Raw genomic sequence first — 21,060 nt, forward strand, 5'->3', positions numbered from 1 at the left:
ATTTTCAGTGCTTTACTGTAATTATAGCTCTAGTAGTAGTTCATTCTTTGACATAATGTCCTACAATAAATACTTTTTGGTATAATGAACTCAGAACCCTTAAATTACTACCTGTTTATGGAATACTGATTTACATCACTACACATCTGTTACTTCAAAGGTGAAAAGCATGGTATTCTTTCCTGAAAGATACAATTTATTTTCCTATATATAGTTTTCTTTTAAAGAACTGAATACAGTGTTTTGATGTATATTCATCCTAGTAAAACTGATACTTTTTTTTTTTTACCTCTATTGGTTCCTTAAAGTAAAATAGGCATTTTAGAATTTATGCTAATTATTATAGAAACCTGCAATGCTATTTAGTGTATGAAACTGATTTTCTTCTTTGCAGGGAGGGGAAAAGGGCGAATAAAGTTTCTGTAAATTGAATCATTTTTCCTCTTTTCATTGTGAAATAAGAGGTGCATTTATTTCTAGGAACTATTTTGGTCACAAAACAGCAACATAAAATATCAGATTCAATTTAGGAATTCAGAAACTCTTGAAATAATCAAGAGTTTATTGATTATTTAGTATTTCATTACATAATATCAGTATTTTTCAACATGCAATTCAGTGTTCTGAAAAATGTTCTAAAATTTGAGTCTTGCCGAGGTCCAACCCCAGCAGGTCCAGGGGTTCCCAAAGGCGTAGACAGAGTCGGCGAAGAAGGAATGACACGGAGACAGCGTTCAGTTGATCAGCAGCCTAGCCAGGATCTCCAGCCAAGTTCTGGTCTTGATCTCCAGAGAGGTTCTGCTTAGGATCTCCAGCCAGGTTCTGTGTTCATGTTCTCTTGCTAGGTTCTCCAGGTTCTCCAGCCAGGTTCTGTAGCCAAGTTCCCTCGCTAGGTTCTCCAGCCAGGTTCTGTTCAGGTTCTCCAGCCAGGTTCAGTCACCAGGTTCTAGTCAGGTTCTCTTGCCAATTTCTGTAGTCAGGTTCAGTCCAGGATCTTTTGCCATGTTCTCTCACTAGGTTCTGTCTCTAGGTTCTGTGGCCAGTTTCTTTCCAGGATCTTTTGCCATGTTCTCTCCAGCGAAGTTCTTCTGTCTCTAGAGAACGTTCTGTGTAGGTTCTGTCTTCTTCGTTCTGTCTTCTTAGTTCTGTCTCTTGCTGTCTTGTTACATCTGTATTTATACCAGTTGATTCAATCCTATCAATCTCTATTACAAAGGTTAGGGCGTTTCTTATCTCCATTCCAGGGAGTAAAGATTATGTAGCTTAAGCATGATTGTTCGTAGTTAAAGTGATTAATTACCCACCTGGCACTTAGTTGAGGGGTTTTATTCCCTCCCTAACTTCAGGGGAAAATCCCTACCTGGGGAAACAATCTTTCTCAGAGAGGAGACCTTGGTTAAAACACATAGTGCCAAGAAGGTGAGCAAACATCTTAAGAACAGTATGCCATATATGCCAGGTCCTTTGAAACAGCAAGGATGGACCGGCTCCCGGCAGAGTCTGAAACCAGTAATTTTGTTTCTCTGGGGCCTAAGGAAAAGTGTACTGTCTGTTTATCTTAAAGTGGTGCAATTTGTAATTATCTATATGGTATTGGGATTGATTAGATAACAAGATGATGATTTATTTCTTAACTGTTCTGCTTAGGGAGATTTACGGTGTGCATCATAATGCTGGATAGAAGCCCAAATAGAGTGGCCTTTTTCATTTGCACCTTCATTTCTTGTAACAGAGCATGTCATATCAAAAATGACTCAATTATCTGGGCCTAGAAGATTTTTTTCCCTCCAATTCCAGTTGACATTCAATATTATTTTATACTAGTTTCAGGGGTACAGCGTAGTGGTTAGAAAATGATATAATTTATGAAGTGATCCCTGCCTTGTTCCTGATCTTAGGGGAAATGCTTTTATTTTTTGCCCATTGAGTATGATGTTGGCTGTAGGTTTGTTATATGTGGCCTTTATTATGTTGAGATATGATCCCCCTATTCCCACTTTGCAGAGAGTTTTTATCATCAATGGATGCTGGATTTTGTCAAATGCTTTTTCTGCATCTATTGATATGATCATGTGATTTTTATTTTGTTTACATTACATATCTCATTTGTTGATTTGCAAATATTGAACCAACCTTGCATCACCAGAATAAATCCCTCTTGGTCATGCTTTTTTGCTGTTGTTGTTAATTCTCACCTGAGGATATTTTTCCATTGATTTTTAGAGAGAGTAGAAGGGAGAGGGAGAGACAGGGAGAGAGAAACATTGCTGTGAGAGAGACACATCAACTGTTGCCTCCTGCATGAACCCTGACTAGGGCTGGGGATTAAGCCTGCAACTGAGGTACATGCTCTTGACCGATATCAAACCTGGGACGATTCTGTCTATGGGCTGATGCTCTATCAATTGAGCTAAACCAATTAAGGCATGGTGTATACCAGTCGTGGGCAAACTATGGCCCTCGGGCCCGATCCGGCCCCTTTGAAATGAATAAAACTAAAAATAAAAAAGACCGTACCCTTTTATGTAATGATGTTTACTTTGAATTTATATTAGTTCACACAAACACTCCATCCATGCTTTTGTTCCGGCCCTCTGGTCCAGTTTAAGAACCCATTGTGGCCCTCGAGTCAAAAAGTTTGCCCACCCCTGGTGTATACTCTTTTTAATGTATTGCTGAATCTGATTTGCTAATATTTTGTTGAGGATTTTAGCATTTTTGTTCATCAGGGATATTGGCCTGTAATTTTCTTTCTTTGTAGTGTCTTTTTCTGGTTTTGGAATTAGGATAATGCTGACTTAGTAAAAAGAGGTTGGAAGTCTTCTCTTCTCTTGAATTTTTTGGAATAGTTTGAGGAGGATAGGTGTTAATTCTTCTTTGAATGCCTGGTAAAACTTACCTGTGAATCCTGTGGTCAGGACTTTTGTTTGCTGTGAGTTTTTTATTTTTTTTAATTATTGCTTCAATTTCATTAGTTGTTGAGACTGCCGATATTGGGCAATGACTGAGCTAATGCTGTTCAGAATATTTGTTGCCAGTCTTTAGAACCCAACTATTGACTTTATATTAATTCTGTTCTAAATAAGTATATAATAATCTGTTTAAAAAGATTTACTTAATAATTTTTTATCTGCATAGTATTTTTTTCAGGATTCATTTCGGTTATTTTGTTAGTGTTTAATAATATGAGACTTTATAGGACTTGAAATAACAAGGGTTAAACATTTCAACCCCTTCATTGTTAGAAAGGCTTTAATTATGGATGGTGAAATTCTCCTGATATTGAAAGATGACCCCATGTCTTGCTGACTCGCCAAAGATCCTCAGGCATTTGGTTCTTTAAAAAGCTCCACCAGATGAGAATAGATCTGCAGTTTTGGATATTGTGGCATGAAGTAAGCAGGGAAGGAGGCTAGTCGATTCTTGCTGCATTTACAGGGGAAAAATGTTAAATTCTATTAGAAAAAATAAGATATCCAGGTACTCCAAAATGAGTTATAGAATTGATGAGGTTTCATGTATGTAACTAGTTTATTAAGCATATTATATGATTTAAATGTCCCAAGACTATTTGACTCAGACATGGTACTGAGAGTGTGGTTTTTTTCATGGTTTTTGTGCTTGGGTTCATTGAGTTTCTTAAATCTGTGGGTTTTAGTTTTCAAGATTTGAATATTTTCAGCCATTTTTTCTTTAAATAACTTCCTCTCTGTCTCCTTTGTGGTTTCTAATTGCAAGCAAATTTTGTTTTATTGTGCATTTCTTTATTGTGGTTTACAGACAGTTGCGTTTTTTACGAAAGAAGTGGGTGGATTTGTGGTAGACGTGGGAGGGATAATCAGAAAGACTTGTTGATGGATTGTTCATGGGGAAGGGTGGCCAGAGCTTCTAAGGAGGAGAGACTTTTTAGGAAGAGAGAATGTTTGTTAGTAGTATTTGGAGGTAGGATAGAGCCAGGTCTCTGCTAACCCGAGGCCTAGAGGCTAAATGGAAAGTTCTGATAAAAGGTATAGAGAGTTATTTCATCATAGAGCAGGAGTTCTTGAGGGTATAGGATTCGATAGTGTCCTGGGTCAGATTAGGAGATATTGAGGACAATATGGGATTGACAGGCAGAGTGATAATATATACCTTGGGAGGCTTAGACTTCCTATAGTGACTGCAGTGAACTGTTAGGTAGCATAGGATGTGCCCTTCTGGGAGCAGGAGGACATTTGCTCTAGTTCTGTGGTCTTTAATGCTGGCGTCTAAAAAGGCTTCTTCCTATGCTAAAACATCTACATAGAACCACAAAAATGTATTGTATGAAGCACTTAGAGATTATTTATATTTTGAAGATAGAGAAAGAACTGGTTCCTCTCACTTTTTTTTTTTTGTAACCTTAACATTATCCCCATGCTGTAGAATGTTTTTCCAACATTGTATTTTTTAGAATGAAAATATCATGTGAAAAAGGTAAACCTGCAAGACTTATTAGGGCCATTTAGTTTGTTTTTAATTCATTTTTGTGTAGTTTTAAAATTTGTTTTCATGTTTGTTATAATTGAGGTGTTTTTTTAATAAAAACTTTGTGGTATAAATATGTGTTCATAGGCCACAGGTCTTATTCCATGTTCTTAGTAGCATTTAACACACTAAAAAGACCTTCCTCCCTATACAAGGTTTATTTATTTATTTTGAGAAATGAATATGGAAGTGTATTTAAAACACGATTATCAACTCAGACCGTGACAGTTTTGACTGTGACCAAGAATTTGCTTTCTTTAGGCTACAATTTTGATTTAGGATTGTATTAGAATATTAACAGAAAAAGAATAAATCTATTCATTCAAAGATTAAAAGTATTAAAGTAGAGAAATAGTTTTATAAATATCTAAAAGCATATCTTGTTCATTTTTTTATTGCTTAAAGTATTACTAAGAGTATTACATATGTCTCTTTTTTCTCCCCCCCCCTTGACATTTCCCCAGCCTCCCCTATCCCCCAGTGTCTTGTGTCCATTGGTTATGCTTATATGTATGCATACAAGTCCTTCGGTTGATTTCTCTGCTGTAGTTTGACAGTCTGTTCGATGCTGCTCTTCCTCTGTATCTATTTTTGTTCATCAGTTTATAATGGCCTTTATTATCCATAAGTGAGTGAGATCATGTGGTATTTTTCTTTCATTGACTGGCTTATTTCACTTAGCATAATGCTTTCCACTTCCATCCATGCTATTGCAAATGGTAAGAATTCCTTCTTTTTTACAGCAGCATAGTATTCCATTGTGTAGATGTTCCACAGTTTTCTAATCCATTCATCTGTTGATGGGCACTTAGGCTGTTTCCAGATCTTAGCTATGCTGAATTGTGCTGCTATGAACATATGGGTGCATATATCCTTTCTGATTGGTGTTTCTGGTTTCTTGGGATATATTCCTAGAAGTGGGATCACTGGGTCAAATGGGAGTTCCATTTTTAACTTTTTGAGGAAACTCCATACTGTCTTTCATAGTGGCTGCACCAGTCTGCATTCCCACCAGCAGTGCACGAGTGTTCCCTTTTCTCCGCATCCTCTCCAGCACTTGTCGTTGGTTGAAGTGTGAGATGATACCTCATTGTTGTTTTGATTTGCATCTCTTGGATGATTAGTGACTTTGAGCATGTTTTCATATGTCTCTTGGCTTTCTGAATGTTCTCTTTTGAAAAGTGTCTATTTAGGTCCTTTGCCCATTTTTTGATTGGATTGTTTATCTTCCTTTTGTTAAGTTGTATGAGTTCCCTTTAAATGTTGGAGATTAAACCTTTATCAGTGATAACATTGGCAAATATGTTCTCCCATGCAGTGGGCTTTCTTGTTGTTTTGTTGATGGTTTCTTTTGCTGTGCAGAAGCTTTTTATTTTGATGTAGTCCCATTTGTTTATTGTCGCTTTAGTTTCTAATGCCCTAGGAGCAGTATCAGTGAAGAAATTGCTTCGACATATGTCTGAGATTTTGTTTCTTGTCCATTTTTTGTATCTTTAACATGGATTTTCCCTGACTGTGGTAAATCTCCAATTATTGTTTCTGAATAGGAGACCTATAATGAGCATTCCTCTGTTACTTTTTTCAGTATTTATAAATTATAAATTCTAATAACATGACTTGTCTTTTCCATCATTTTGTGTCTCTGCTATTGAGGCAAAATGCTGTGCTGGAAAATCATTGAGAACTACTAACAGAAGAGAATGACTAAGCTAGAAATCCAGAGATTGCCTGTATTTAAGACATAAGCAGCAAAGATGAACAGGTAGAAGGACTGGGAAAGCATTTTTAGGACGGGAGGAAGCAAGTTTGTATGTGGGAAGATAAGAACTCATACAAGCCAAAATAGAAGAGTCAGCAAGATCTGATGCCAGAGAGAGACAGGCTTTGAATAAAGATGGGAAAATTCTGTTGCATCAGGAAATAGTGGCCTTTGTGAGGAATTAGAATGGTGTGAGCAGAAACAATGTATCAGTGTGTTGAAAAACCAACAGAAGCCCTAGCCGGTTTGGCTCATTGGATAGAGCTTTGGTCTGTGGCCTGAAGGGTCCTGGGTTCGATTCCAGTCAAGGGCACGTACCTCAGTTGCAGGCATCTCCCAGCCTGGGCCTGGTCAGGGCGTGTGCAGGAGCAACCAATTGATGTGTTTCTTTCAGATCGATATTTCTCTCTGTCTTTCCCTCTCTTTTCTACTCTCTCTAAAAATCAATGGAAAAATATCCCTAGGTGAAGATTAAAAAAAAGAGAAAAACAGAAGAATGCAAGTGTGGGTTCTGAGTCCCTTAGTCCCTTTCCTAGTATTCTGCATAGTTTCTGATTACACACAGTTGAAGCATTAGGACTTGAAATTGAAAATGTTAAATATGAACCATTCATAGCTTATTGCACATGCCAGAAACCTACTATTTTTATCTTAATGTAATCATGTGTGTAACACGAAATGTTTAAGCTTTTTAGACAATTAAAGTACAGCTAAATGCAAACTTCTAATACACCCTAATTTTATTTCTTTATGTTTTTAAAAGTCTTGGCTACTTATGATTCAGCAGACAGAACAACTTAGTAGGATAATGAAGACACATGCAGAGGACCTAAATTCTGGACCTTTACACAAGCTCACCATGATGATCAAAGACAAGCAGCAGGTGAAGAAAAGTTATATAGCTGTTCATCAGCAGATAGAGGCAGAGATGATCAAGGTTTGTCTTTCTCAAATTTTCCTTTAACTAGTCTTTAAATGCACTGAAATATTTTATCCTGTTTGACTTTTAAAAATTTTTTTCCTGCATATTTCCTGACTAGAAATAAGTTTTGGTGTCTCTAGTAAATAATATCTTATTTTTTTAATATAAGACATTATTGATTATAAGATATACTGTTACTTTATGTACTCCTACAAAAGAAAAAAATACCACCAGTTAAACTATGATACAATGCTTTTTTATCACTTACAACTTTTATTTTTTACTTATGGAAATAACTCCTTTAAGGCTTTAAAAAAATTTTATCATGTAACACTAATCATAAAAGAAAAATGAAAATATAAGGGAAATAGATTAGGATATTTCTAAATTTCTCTACATTCAGAGTGTTTCTTTTCTGAATAACTTTTACAGTGTTTTAATTATGAAAATTTCCAAATGTACAAAAGAGGAGAGAATAGTAAAATGAACTCCCATCCACCCTTTCACCCACATATTAAATTTTCCCCCCCATCTATATTCTCACCTACTTTTTCTTCTATATTGGGTCATTTTAAAGAAAATTCCAGATATCATTTTATTCATAAATATTTTCTTATGTATTGCTAAAATACATACTCTTTTTTGTAAGACACAATTATATTATTTTTTATTTTTTTTAAAATATATTTTATTGCTTTTTTTACAGAGAGGAAGGGAGAGAGATAGAGAGTTAGAAACATCGATGAGAGAGAAACATCGATCAGCTGCCTCCTGCGCATCTCCCACTTTGGATGTGCCCGCAACCCAAGTACATGCCCTTGACCGGAATCGAACCTGGGACCCTTCAGTCCGCAGGCCGACGCTCTATCCACTGAGCCAAACCGGTTTTGGCCACAATTATATTATTACTAACCTACCTAAAAATTGAACAATAATTCCTAATGTTATTAAATATTGTGTGTTCAAATGATTGTTGTTTAAATGCTTTTTTTTTTGTTTTGTTTTTAAATTTTTTTTTTAATATATTTTGTTGATTTTTTACAGAGAGGAAGGGAGAGAGATAGAGAGTTAGAAACATCGATGAGAGAGAAACATCGATCAGCCGCCTCCTGCACATCTCCTACTGGGGATGTGCCTGCAACCCAGGTACATGCCCTTGACCGGAATCGAACCTAGGAGCTTTCAGTCCGCAGGCTGACGCTCTATCCACTGAGCCAAACCGGTTTCGGCTTAAATGCTTTTTGTGGTTGGTTCATTTAAATTAGGATCCAAACAGGCCATTACATTACATTTGAATAATTCTCTTTAATGTAGGTTGTCCTCCCCCCTCTTTAAAATGTCATTTATTTGTGGGAGAAACTGGGTAATTTTGCCTTATAGAATTGAATTTCCTTTATTTTGGATTTTGTTGTTAGCATCTTGTGACGTGATTTCACATATTCCTTCATCTGCTGATTTTCCTGTAAAACTGGAAGTTAGATCTAGAGATTTGATAAGATTTTTGCTGTTTATTTTGGACAAGTACACATCATAGGTGCTGGTATAGACTTTCTCTGGTTTTATTTCAGAGGTATATAATGTCTGTGTCTGCTTGTTTATCATTTTGTGTTGTTAAATATGACTAATGGGTTCCAGTTTTGCCAGCCTGATCAATCTGTTAATAAAGTTTCCCTTCCGCTTTTCATCTAATAGTTTTAGAAACAATTCATGTTCAATGATTAATCTATTACTTCAGTGGGGTTTGCATAATGGCAAGATTTTTCTTCTATTATTCTTGATGCAATTGTTAGCTGGAATTTTTCAATTAAGACTTTCCCTAGATCAACTATTTGGTTACCCTGAGGTATAGTTTAAAAGAGGAAGGCAGGATAAATGCTTGCTTTTTGCTATTAATTTGCCAGTTTGCAAAATAATGAATTGGTTCTTTACAACTTCAAAAGTTAAGGCTTCTAATTCCTGGTCGAGCACATAAGAAGTTTGGAGGTTGCCACTTCATTCAAACAATAAGTAAAAGGCTGAAAAAATTTAAAAAATGAACAACTCTTCTTAGGTGTATAAGATAAGAGAAGTCACAGGGCAAACAGCTGCTGCCGAAATTAAGTAGACTGCTAAGCCAATATAGCAAATCACAACCTATCAGAGCCTCCTTGGGAACCAGTGCTGGGTGCAGAAAAACCTGGATGGTAATTGACAAGTCCTGGAGTCTCAGTGTGGACAACTGTGACAATTAAAAACTTCAGGAGGACCCAGTCGTTGAGTGGCCCCCATACTTTTTTGAGTTTTACCTCCTGGATCTCTTCCAGGTTCTCACAGTGAGCATTGGAGAAAAGTCTCATGGTCCTGGCTAGGGGAGGAGAAAAGAAACCATTTCGCCATATGCCAGAGTATTCTGGTCTTCTTAACAAGATCTGCCCTTATGAGAAACTGAGAGCTTAACAACCTGGGGGAAGGGAAATACACAATTTTGGCGCACGCTAGCCATCATGTCTCGTGAAAGGGGGGCTGGGGACTGAGAAACACATGTAATGTTCACAGTTGAGGGGCACAGGCTTAGTAAAAAACTGAGACCTAGTCATGGGACTATAGCATGCTTCCCCTCCCTGACATCTTTGTCACCACATTGGTAAAGGCTTTATTTACATCAGTTCCTTTTATCTAAAACATCGTGCTTGTCAACCAAGAAAAAATGGTAAGGCCTACCAAAAGGCAAAAACACATAGTTAGAAGAGACAGAGAAAAACGTATAGAAATGTATAGCATATATTAGAAAAGAAGAAAGTTCTAAAAGCAATAATCTAATCTTCTACCATAGGACAGTAGAAAAAGAAGAGGAAATTGAATCCAGAGTAAGCAGAAGAAAAGAAATAATAAAAATTAGAGCAGAAATCCATGAAAGTGAAAACAGGAAATCAGTAGAGAAAACTCAACAAAATAACTGGTTTGTTGAAAAGATAAATACAATTAGGAAGCCTCTAGCTAGCTAGCTAACAAAAGCACAGGGCAGCAAAGATTACTAATATTAGAAGTGAAAGAGGCATATCACTACATATCCCGTGGATATTAAAGGTTAAAGGCGTATGAAGGAATACTATGAACCTTCAATGCCTGCAAATTTGATAATGTAGAGAAATGAGCCAATTCCTTGAAGAACACAATCTACTAAAACCTAATTGAGAATGAGTAGATAATCTGGATAGGCAAATATCTATTAAAGTAATTGAATCAATAATTAATAATCTCCCAAAACAGAAAGCACTAGGTTCAGATGGGTTCACTGGTGAATTCTATCAAACTTTTAAGCAAGAAATTATACCAATTCTCTATTAACTCTTTGAGAAGATATAGAGGGAAACTGATTAATTCATTCTATTTGACCGGCATTACCCTAATTCCAAAACTAGACATGATATTAGAAGAAAAGAAAACTATAGGCTCATGTCTTCATGAGCATAAACACAAAAATCCTTAATTATTAGGAAATAAAATACAACAATGTATCATAAGAATTACACACCATGACCAATTGGTGTGTATTTCAGGTATGTGACTGGTTCAACATTTGAAAATCAATGACTGGAAACCATCACATAGACAGATTAATAAAAGAAAAATCAGGTGATTATATGAATAGATGCAGAAATAGCATTTGAAAAAGTTCAACACTCATTCATGATAAAAACTCTTACTAGACTTGATAATACCTATAAAAAACCTACAGCTAACATCATACTTAATGGTGAGAAAATCGAAGCTTTCTTATGAAGATCAGGAACAAGGCAAGAATGTTCCTTCTTACCACTGCTTCTTAACATTATATTGGAAGTTATTAGCTAATACAGTAAGACAAGAAAAATAAATAAAAGGTATACAGATTGGGAACAAAGAAATATAGCTGCCTTTGTTCACAGATGACATGATTGTCTATGCAGGAAATTAAAGAGAATCAACAAAGAAACTCTTAGACTTCACCTGAGGATATGTTTTTCTTTCTTTTTAGAGAGAGAGAGAGAGAGAGAGAGAGAGAGAGAAGGAGAGGGAAAGAAAGTAAGAACATCATTGAGAGAGAGAAACATGGATTGGTTGCCTCCTGTATATACCATGCCCAGGGATTGAACCTGCAGCCTAGATATGACAGGGAATCAAACCTGCACCCTTTTGGTATACAGGATGATGCTCCAACCAACAGAGTCACCTGGTCAAACTAAAAAATTTTTTTTTTTATCCTCACCTGAGGATATTTTTAAAAATTAATTTGAAAGAGAAAGAGAGAGAGAAAGAGAGAGAGAGGAGAGAGAGAGAAATTGATGTGAGAGAGAAACATCCATCAGTTGCCTCCCATTCACGCCCTCAATGGGGATCGAATCTGAAACCTAGGTGTGTGCCCTTTGTGCTCTGAGTGGGAGTGGAACCTGAAACCTATTTGGTGTTAGGGATGACTCTCCAACCAACTGAGCCATCCGGCCAGGGCCAGGGCTAAAGTAATTTTTTAAAAATTGTATTACATATGTCTCCTTTTTCCCCGATTGACCACCCCCTCCCCCAGTAATTTTTAATTTATTGTCTGTAATTGTGTATTAAAGAGCAACTCTGACCTATAAGCAGTAAGGTACACATTGGAATTTAAGTTCTTGATCATGTAAACTTATGTTTTAATTTTTTTAAATTTCTTTTTTTGACAGGTTACAAAGACGGAATTAGAGAAATTAAAATCCAGCTATAGACAATTAATAAAAGAAATGAATTCTGCCAAAGAGAAATATACAGAAGCTTTAGCTAAAGGTATGGCAAAGTTATGAAAAAGTGATTACTTTAGTGATTTTTATTCTTATCATTTGAATATTATCTTTATAAGAAGTGTAATGATTCCACTTAGACTAATTTATGTTAAAAAATACTGAAATATGCCTGGCTGGCGTGGCTCAGTGGTTGAGTGTTGACCTAAGAACCAGGAGGTTGCCATTCAATTCCCAGCCAGGGCACATGCCCTGGTTGTGGGCTCGATCTCCAGTGTGGGGCGTGCAGGAGGCAGCGGATCATTGATTCTCTCTCACCATTGATGCTTCTCTCTCACCCTCTCTCCCTTCCTCTCTGAAATCAGTAAAAATATGTTAAAAAAATACCAAAATAAACCAAAATAGACTGATTGTGAAATTATGTAATAATTCTTCCTTTATAAAAAAAATGATGCACAATGTTTTTGAATAGTGTATACTAAATGGAATTATGTAGCATTTGTGTAATGGAATGCAAAGTATTTAAATTGATATCTAGCATCAGATTTAGTTAATTAGTGAGTGCTGAAAAAGAAAAACAAGGTTGTATTTATTTAGAAGCCTTTTCAATCCCCTTTTTACTATGATGCTTAAAAGCCTTTAAAATCACAAGATCATATTGTAGCGTTATCTTGCCTTTGTAGCTGAATTTTATGTGTCTAGTGTCCTACACTTTTCATTGGACAGTTGGAAAGTAAATGGAAAGAGAAATCAATGTTTTTAACAGAGATTTATGGTTATAGTCTTGAATTGTAGCTAAACAGTTTTCATATTTTGTTTTGTTTTTTTTTTTAATTATAGAAGTTGAAATTATAAAAGTTAAAATTTTCTTTCTGGCACCTAACTGGTTTGGCTTGGCTCAGTGGTTAGAGCATTGGCCTGGGACTGAAAGGTCCCCAGTTTTGATACCCATCAAGGGCACATGCCTGTGTTGTGGGCTCGGTAGAAGGCGTGCAAGAGGCAGCCGATCAATGATTCTCATCATTGATGTTTCTATCTCTCTGTTCCTCTCTCTTTTTCTCTGCAATCAATAAAAATTTTTTTTTTCCTTTCTGGCTAAATATGTAAGCCTTATTAGAAACTCCATTTTCTTTTTACTATTTAATGTACCATTCTCTTTTATTAATGTATTTTTCTTTGTCTTTTACTTGTATATTATCTTGTTATTTTTGAAGTAAATGAAAGTACAGAGGTTTTACTTTTCTATTATAGCTTGACTTCTGAACATCTTAGTTGGTTTTAAACACATGGTTTTGCCATCAAACAATTTTGTGAATAAATATAGTTTGTATCTGGACTAGGGTTCTGACATACGCCTGTAAATGTTGGAAAAGTTTGCCATCACATCATCCTTATAAAAGTAGATGATTTCACAAAAGAATTACAGGATCATGTTGTCTGTGAATAAAGAGTTTTATTTTTCCTTTTCATTATGATTTCTTTTACTTGTTGATTGCCCTAGCTAGCACCTCTAGTATAATGTTGAGTAGAAGCAGAAAGAGCAAAGATGTTTGCCTTGTTCCTGAACTTGGGGGAAAGTCTGGCATCATTAAATATGATGTTAGCTGTAGTATTCAAATTTTTTTTTTATTAGGTTGAAGAAATTCCTTTCTATTCATTCTTTATAATGGATGATGGATTTTTGTCAAATGCTTTCTTTGTATCGATTGAGATGACATTTTTTCTTCTTTTTGATTTAATATGGTGAATTATTTTGATTGATTTTCACATTTCAAATATTACAACAGCCTCATATTCCTGGAATGATAGTGCCTCTTGCCTATGCTGCATTATAATTTTTTATATTGTTGAATATGGTTGGCTAAGTTTTTGTTTATAATTTTTTAAAAATGCTTTTGATGGTTACATTGTTTCTTTAAAATATATTTTTATTGATATATTTTCAGAGAGGAAGGGAGAGGAATGGAGATATAGAAACATCCATAATGAGAATGTCCCCTATTGGGGATCAAGTTGGCAACCCAGGCACGTGCCCTTGACTGGAATCGAACCTGGGACCCTTCAGTCCACAGGCCGACGCTCTATTCACTGAGCCAAACCAGCTAGGACTTGTTTGTAAATGTCATCTGTCTTTTTCTTTGTTTCTTGTAATATTGTTATCTCATTTTTATAAGGCTATTGCTGTCCTCTGAATGATTACCTCCTATTCAATTTTTTAGAAAGATTTGTGTTCTACAGCTCATATTTCTGAAATATTGGTAGAATTTATTTCTGACGGTTTTAAAACTTTAAATTCAGTTTCTTTAATTTATTTAGGGCTATTTGGTTTATCTGTTTCTTTTCGTTTGAATTTTAGTAGGTTACTACTTTCAAGGAATTCGTCCATTTCATTTAAGTTGTTGAATTTATTGGTATTGTTGTTTATAATATCCCCTAATTCACCTTTTTATATTTGCAGAATTTGTGCTGACATTTCCTTTTTCATTCTTGATATTGGTAGTTTGTGTCTTCTCTCTCTTTTTCCTAATCATTTTGGCTAGAAGCCTATTGATTTTATTAATATTCTCAAATGTCAGCTTTTGGTTTTGCTTTTGTGTGTGTGTGTGGGGGTTATCATTCTACAGCATCATTGGATTGGTTGATAGCCTTAGTACTAGATTTATTTATTTATTTAAAAAATTTAAGTATACTTTGACATACAATATATTACTTTCAGGTGTATGACATAGTGATTCAACATTTATATACCTTGTGAATGAATTGTCGTGAGTAGTGATTATCTGTTACCATTTAAAGTTATTGTAATATTATTGACTATATTCCCTGTGACATATTTATTTTATAACTGGAAGTTAGTACCTTTAATCCCCTTCACCTGTTTTGCCCATCACCCCACTTCCCTCAGGCAGTCATTAGTTTATTTTCTATGTTTATGAGTCTGTTTTGTTTTATGTTTCTGCATATAAGTGAAATCATATAGTATAAGCTTTTCTCTAATTTCATTTAGCATAATATTCTCTAGGTCTATTCATGTTGTCATAAATGGCAAGATTTTATTCTTTTTTATGGCTGAGTAATATTCATTGTATAAATACATTGCATGTTCTTTATCAATTCATCTATTTATGTACACATAGGGTTGCTTCTATATGTTGGTTATTGTAAATAATGCTGTAGTGAATATAGGGGTACATATCTTTTCAAATTAGTGTGTTTGATTTCTTCAGATAAATACTCAGAAGTGGGATTGCTGGGTCATATGTTGTCCTTTATTTTATTTTATTTTTTAGGAACCTTCATACTGTTTTTCACTGTGGCTGCACAAATTTATCCCACCAAGAGTGCATGAGGGTTCCCTTTTATCCACTTCCTCACTAACACTTATTTCCCCCCCCCCCCTATTTTTTTGCTTTCTATTTAATAGACTTATGCTTTAGTCTTTATTATTTCCTTCTGAATGTTTAAGCTTAGTTTGTACCAATTATTCTATTTTCTTGAAGTGGAAGCTCAGATCATTGATTTGAAAAGTATCTTATTTCCTTTCCTAATGCAGGCATTTAGTGCTATGAATGTTCCTGAGTACCCTTTTGCAACATTTTATCCTTTTCATATACTATTGTGTCTTCATATTCACTCAGTTCAAAATATTTTCTTATTTCCTTGCGTTATTCTTTGATCTATAGGTTATTTAGAATTGTGTTATTTAATTTTCTAAAGTTATGGCATTTTTCTTGAGATATCCTATTTTTTATTCATAATTTACTTCCATTTTGGTCTGAAAATATTCTTTTTATGACTTTATTTCTTTATATTTATGTACATGTTATATATCCCATAGTATGGCATATCTTGATTCTTCATGTATATTTGGTAAGACTGTGTGTTCTATTATTATTGGTTGGAGTGGTCTATTTGTCAACTTGGTACAGTTGGTTAATATTGTTATTCAGATTTTTAATGTTTCTACTGATTTTTTGTCTACTTGTTCTATCAATTATTGATATGGGGCAATTGAAATCTCCCACTGTAATTGTGGGTTTCTCTGTTTCTTCTTATAGTTCTCTGTTTTTTTGCTTCATGTATTTTAAGACTCTGTTGTTAGGTGTATAAGCAGTCAAGATTGTTATATCCTCTTGATGACTCTCTTATCATTATGAAGTGACTTTTATTATCCCTCATATTGTTCTTTGCTGTGTTATCTGTTTTATCTGCACATTTTGTTTCCCTTTGGCAGCTTTTAGGATTTGCTTTTCATCATTGGTTTTAAGTGATTTGGTCATGATGTGGTTTTTTTTTTTTTTACTTGTTTGTGGCTTCTGAGCTTCTTGTATATACCTGAGAGTTTGTAGTTTTAATGAGTGTGGAAAACTTTTATCCATTATATATTCACATATATTTACTGTCACCCCTTCTCTTTCTGCTGGCCTTCAGAGACTCCAGGTACGTGTGTATTAAGCTGCTTGTAACTGTCTCACAGCCTACTGATGCTGTGATCATTTTTTCCTCCTGTCTTTTTTCTCTTCTGTTTTATTTTGGTTAGTTTCTATGACTATGTCTGTAAATTTACTAATTTCATTTTCTAGTTTACTTAAAGATATACTGAAGTACTAGAAAAGATGTTCAAAATAACTGCCTCATAGTTACATATTCTGATGTGACATATTTAATTGATTCTATATGGATAGAATTACACTAGTGTTTTATATTTACCAAGCCTCAAAATACGGACAGTAGCATTTATGGGGGGTTTCTCTTACATGGGTAGAACTCTGAATGCTTCTGTTTTATCACGCACCGTGTTCAGGAAAAAAACAAGGCAGGATGAGCCACTCCACAAGACACATGCCCATAGGAGTCAGTCTGGAGAAGTTGTCACTTTTATGACAAGAGTGGGAAACAATCTTTCTTTCAAATTCTTCTTTCTCTGTAAGAAATACAAAAGAGTGCTAAGGGATTAGTAGATTCCCTGATTATTTATAAGCTCTCACTACCCTAAGCAGATGGAGTAAGAGGGCACCTATAGCTAGATTGTGGTGAATTAGCTGTTATGTCTCATTAAAAAAAAAAAGTAAAGTTTTCTATAATTGGCAGTAGATTTTCTTAAATTGTTTCTTCACTTATTATGAATAGTTCTGTGATATTTTATAGCCAATTAAAATTGATTAGATCCATTGAGTTGTCTCTTTAGAGTACTTTAATTATGAAAACCAGTTTGAAATGAGCTCAGATCTCAGACAGATGGTTAATTTGTATTTAAATAAATTCAAATTTTAAAAAATGAATAAAACTTAAAAAATCTATTTTATTTTATTTTTTTTATTTTTATTTTTTTTAAATATATTTTATTGATTTTTTACAGAGAGGAAGGGAGAGAGATAGAGAGTTAGAAACATCGATGAGAGAGAAACATCGATCAGCTGATTTTGAGTCCACTAATAATGACAACTGGCCTTCTTATTCAATAATCTCTAAACCTTTGGAGATTTTTAAAAATCAAAATTACGTATGGATGATGTATGGAGGTTCTAGAAAAATATTCTGAAATTCAAATTTACCTCTCAGTTCAACATAGAGAAGAAATACATTTGGATACAGGACTTGCTAAAGACCAAAGGAGAGTTTAAGCTAAATTTGTTGATTATTAATTCTATTGAAAGTGACCTGAAAGTGAGAGGTTTTCCTTTTTATTTTTTAGACCTACTTATTAGTACATGATATATTAGCATCTAACTTAAGGCATGAATGCTTTTCACTGCATGGAGCTTAATATGATAGGAACTCTACAAGGTCATAAAGAGTAATGGCACTTTTAGTTATCAATCTAAATTTGCATTTGGTTAAAGCTATAGAAATTGGAGTGACAGCTATAATATTCTTATTAGATACTGAAATATTATGTGGGATGGAATATGCTCCATGATTGATTTATATTCTGGAGGTAACTTCCTAGAAATAAAATGAAAGCATAATTACTTGCTTTGTCCCCTTTGTGCTTAGTTTTGTTAAATAAAGCTAAGTTTCACATTCAAAGAGGTTACGAGAAGTTAAATCTTTTTGCTGATTTTCCTCTACATTTTATAGGTGATGTCCTTAACAATATTAGTTTTGGACTTGAGTATTAGAACTGATGCAGAAGGTAAAAATTGTAATCTTTCTATAACTTTTAACTTTTAAAAAAAATATATATCTTATTGATTTTTTACAGAGAGGAAGAGAGAGGGATAGAGAGTTAGAAACATCGATGAGAGAGAAACATCGATCAGCCGCCTCCTGAACACCCCCTACTGGGGATGTGCACACAACCAAGGTACATGCCCTTGACCGGAATCGAACCCGGGACCCTTGAGTCTGCAGGCCGACGCTCTATCCACTGAACCAAACCGGTCAGGGCAACTTTTAACTTTTTAAGAATTTTATTTGTTTAAATTTATTTTTGAAATAAGAACTATAGCAATTCATACATTTTCTTGTTATGTGCCAGGCACTGTTATTTATATTAGGAACAAGGGGCCCGGTGCACGAAATTCATGCCCTGGGTGTGGGGGGAGGAGAGTGTCCCTCAGCCCAGCCTGCCCCCTCTCACATACTGGGAGCCCTCAGGCGTTGACCCCCATCACCCTCCAATCGCCTGATCGGCCCCTTGCCCAGGCCTGACGCCTCCGCCAGAGGTGTCAGGCTTGGACAGGGGACCCCCATCTCCCCCCGATCACTGGCTCTGGCCCCCGCCCAGGCCTGAGGCCTCTGGCCCAGGAATCATGCCTGGGCAGGGGACCCCCATCCCTCTGATCGATTGCTTCACCCCCCGCCCAAGCCTGACGCCTCTGACCCAGGCTTCAGGCCTGGGCAAGGGGACCATCATATCCCCCCAATCCCCGGCTCCGCCCCCCACCCAGGCCTGATGCCTCGGCCAGAGGAGTTGACCCTCATCACCCTCTGATCACCAGTCACCGGATCGGCCCCTTGACCAGGCCTGAGGCCTCCGGCAGAGGTGTCAGGCCTGGGCAGGGGACCCCCAGCTCCCCGCGGTTGTAGGCTCCGCCCCTGCCCAGGCCTAATGCCTCTGGCCTAGGTGTCCGGCCCGGGCAGCGGGGACCCGCAGTGGCAGTGGGGGGACGCTGCGATCGTGGACTTCGCTTTAGGCCCAGGCAAGGGACCCCTAGCTCCTGGGACTGCCAGCTTCGACCGTGCCCAGCTCCCATCGCTGGCTCCACCCCTACTTCCTGCTATCACTGGCCAGGGCGGCAAAGGCGCCTGATTCTCCGATCATGGCTGGGGGGCAGGGCAAAGGCGGCCCTGGGGCCGCCTTTGCCCTGCCCCCCACCTCTTAGCTCCCCCCTGGGTTTCCGATCACTGTCAGTGGCAGGGGGCTTCTTCCTGCTTTCCCTTTCGCCTCCCTGCATTGTGCCTACATATGCAAATTAGCCGCCATCTTGTTGGCAGTTAACTGCCAATCTTAGTTGGCAGTTAATTTGCATATAGCCCTGATTAGCCAATGAAAAGGGTATCGCCGTACGCCAATTACCATTTTTCTCTTTTATTAGTGTAGATATTACAGATAACAAAATATCCAAAAATCCCTTCCTCCAAAAGGCTTACTTTTTAGAGCAGAAAATAGCTAGTTAATTTTTAAAACGTGAAAAATAGTATATTACATGGTAATAATTACAATGGAGAAAACACTATAGGTAGATAGAGTGTTTGGGGGTTGATCAGATTAGTTGTCATGGAGAAAGAGGCCTTTAAATAAAGAGTGAAGGAGGTGAGGGAGTCAATCATGTGGTTTCATGGGACAGAGATTACTCTGCGACAGAGGGATAGCCAAAGCAAAGTCATTGAAATGGGATCATGTCCAGCATATCTGAGAAGCATAACAGTCATCTGTGTGGCTAGATCTGAAGGACTGATAAGGGAAAGGCATGGAGGCATGAGAATCAGAGGAAGAATGATGGTGGTGGCAAGGGAGACACAGATTATGAAAGGTCTTGGTAGTTCTTTAAAACCCTTTACCCTGAGTAAGATGGGAAGCCATTGGTGGGTTTTGAGCAGAAGAATGACATGAACTAACTTACATTTTTATAAGAGAATTCTGGTAGCCTGTTGAAAATAAGAGGGTGGGGAAAGATGGATATAGAAGACCAGTTGCTTCCAGGCTATTGGAGTAATCCAGGCACTGGCTTATGCTGGTTTGGACTGGGTGGTAGTAGCAGATGTGATTAGAATTGGTCAGATTCTGGTTTTAAGATTGATTCTTGTTATTTATGATATTTATCCTATTTAATAAAAGGGTAATATGCAAATTAACCATCACTCCATCACAAAGATGTCGGCGTCCAGTCCCCTCAGCCTGCCGGAGTCCCCCAGTCCTTGGGGGGCGGCCGCTGAGAGTGGGCAGCATGAGTGGCCTGGCAGAATGCTTGCTTTGTCATTGTGGCTATGAGGCTAGCGTCCTGCCCCGGGCCTGGAGAGCCTCTGGGCAGTGTGTGCGTGGCCTTCTACATGGAAGCTCGGCAAGCACGTCCCTCCCGGGCGTCCCTTAGGCTTGCTGCTTAGGTTGTCTTTCCTCCTGTGTCTGGAGGGAGGCTGAGGTTCTGCCGTTGCTGGGTGTTGCTGTCCCTGGGACCGCAGCACCACAGGCTGCAGGGCACTGGCACCATCTGGAGCTGGGCACTGCTGTGGGGAGCAGTGCCCACTCTCTGGGATCCACCTGCACCCGGCATGTTCGGGGAAGGCAGCTGGGAGCAGACAGATCCTGGGATCGGGGAGTAGGGGGAGGGGTAGGGAGCAAGTGGGAGGAGAGGAGGTCAGGGTGGTTCAATCCAATGGATCTCACTCCAAGGCTTCATTCAAATGCAGAAAGCTCTCCAGTGACATCAGGGCCTCGGACCTCGCCTTGGGCTTCTCTGACTCCCCCACCCTTAGGCCACAGCTCAGCAACTTCAGGGAGAGAGGATGTTTGAGAAACCGGCTTGTCTGGGTGGAAAAGACTTCAGGAGCATCCCTCTGTTCACTTTTGTCTGTTTTCTCTTTGTAAATCCCATTTCTGGTTTTCTACACTCTTTCTAAGGGTGACCTGGCTTTTGACAGCAAAAACAGACTCCTTGACAGTTTCACAGCAGACCTCATGGACTGATTCTGTTTCC

General features: G+C 37.2%; 1 protein-coding gene across 1 annotated transcript in view; it reads left to right on the forward strand.

Annotated features, from left to right (window-relative positions):
- FER (FER tyrosine kinase) overlaps nucleotides 1-21,060 on the forward strand; it is a 295,282-nt gene that overhangs the window by 39,258 nt on the left and 234,964 nt on the right. Inside the window, exons 3-4 of the mRNA XM_081090052.1 lie at nucleotides 7,029-7,202; nucleotides 11,867-11,966. Coding sequence (XP_080946178.1) covers nucleotides 7,029-7,202; nucleotides 11,867-11,966 — 274 coding nt within the window. The remainder of the gene's footprint in view (nucleotides 1-7,028; nucleotides 7,203-11,866; nucleotides 11,967-21,060) is intronic.

This window comes from Myotis nattereri, assembly GCF_964212035.1.
Source record: "Myotis nattereri genome assembly, chromosome: 4".
NCBI classification, from domain to species: Eukaryota; Metazoa; Chordata; class Mammalia; order Chiroptera; family Vespertilionidae; genus Myotis; species Myotis nattereri.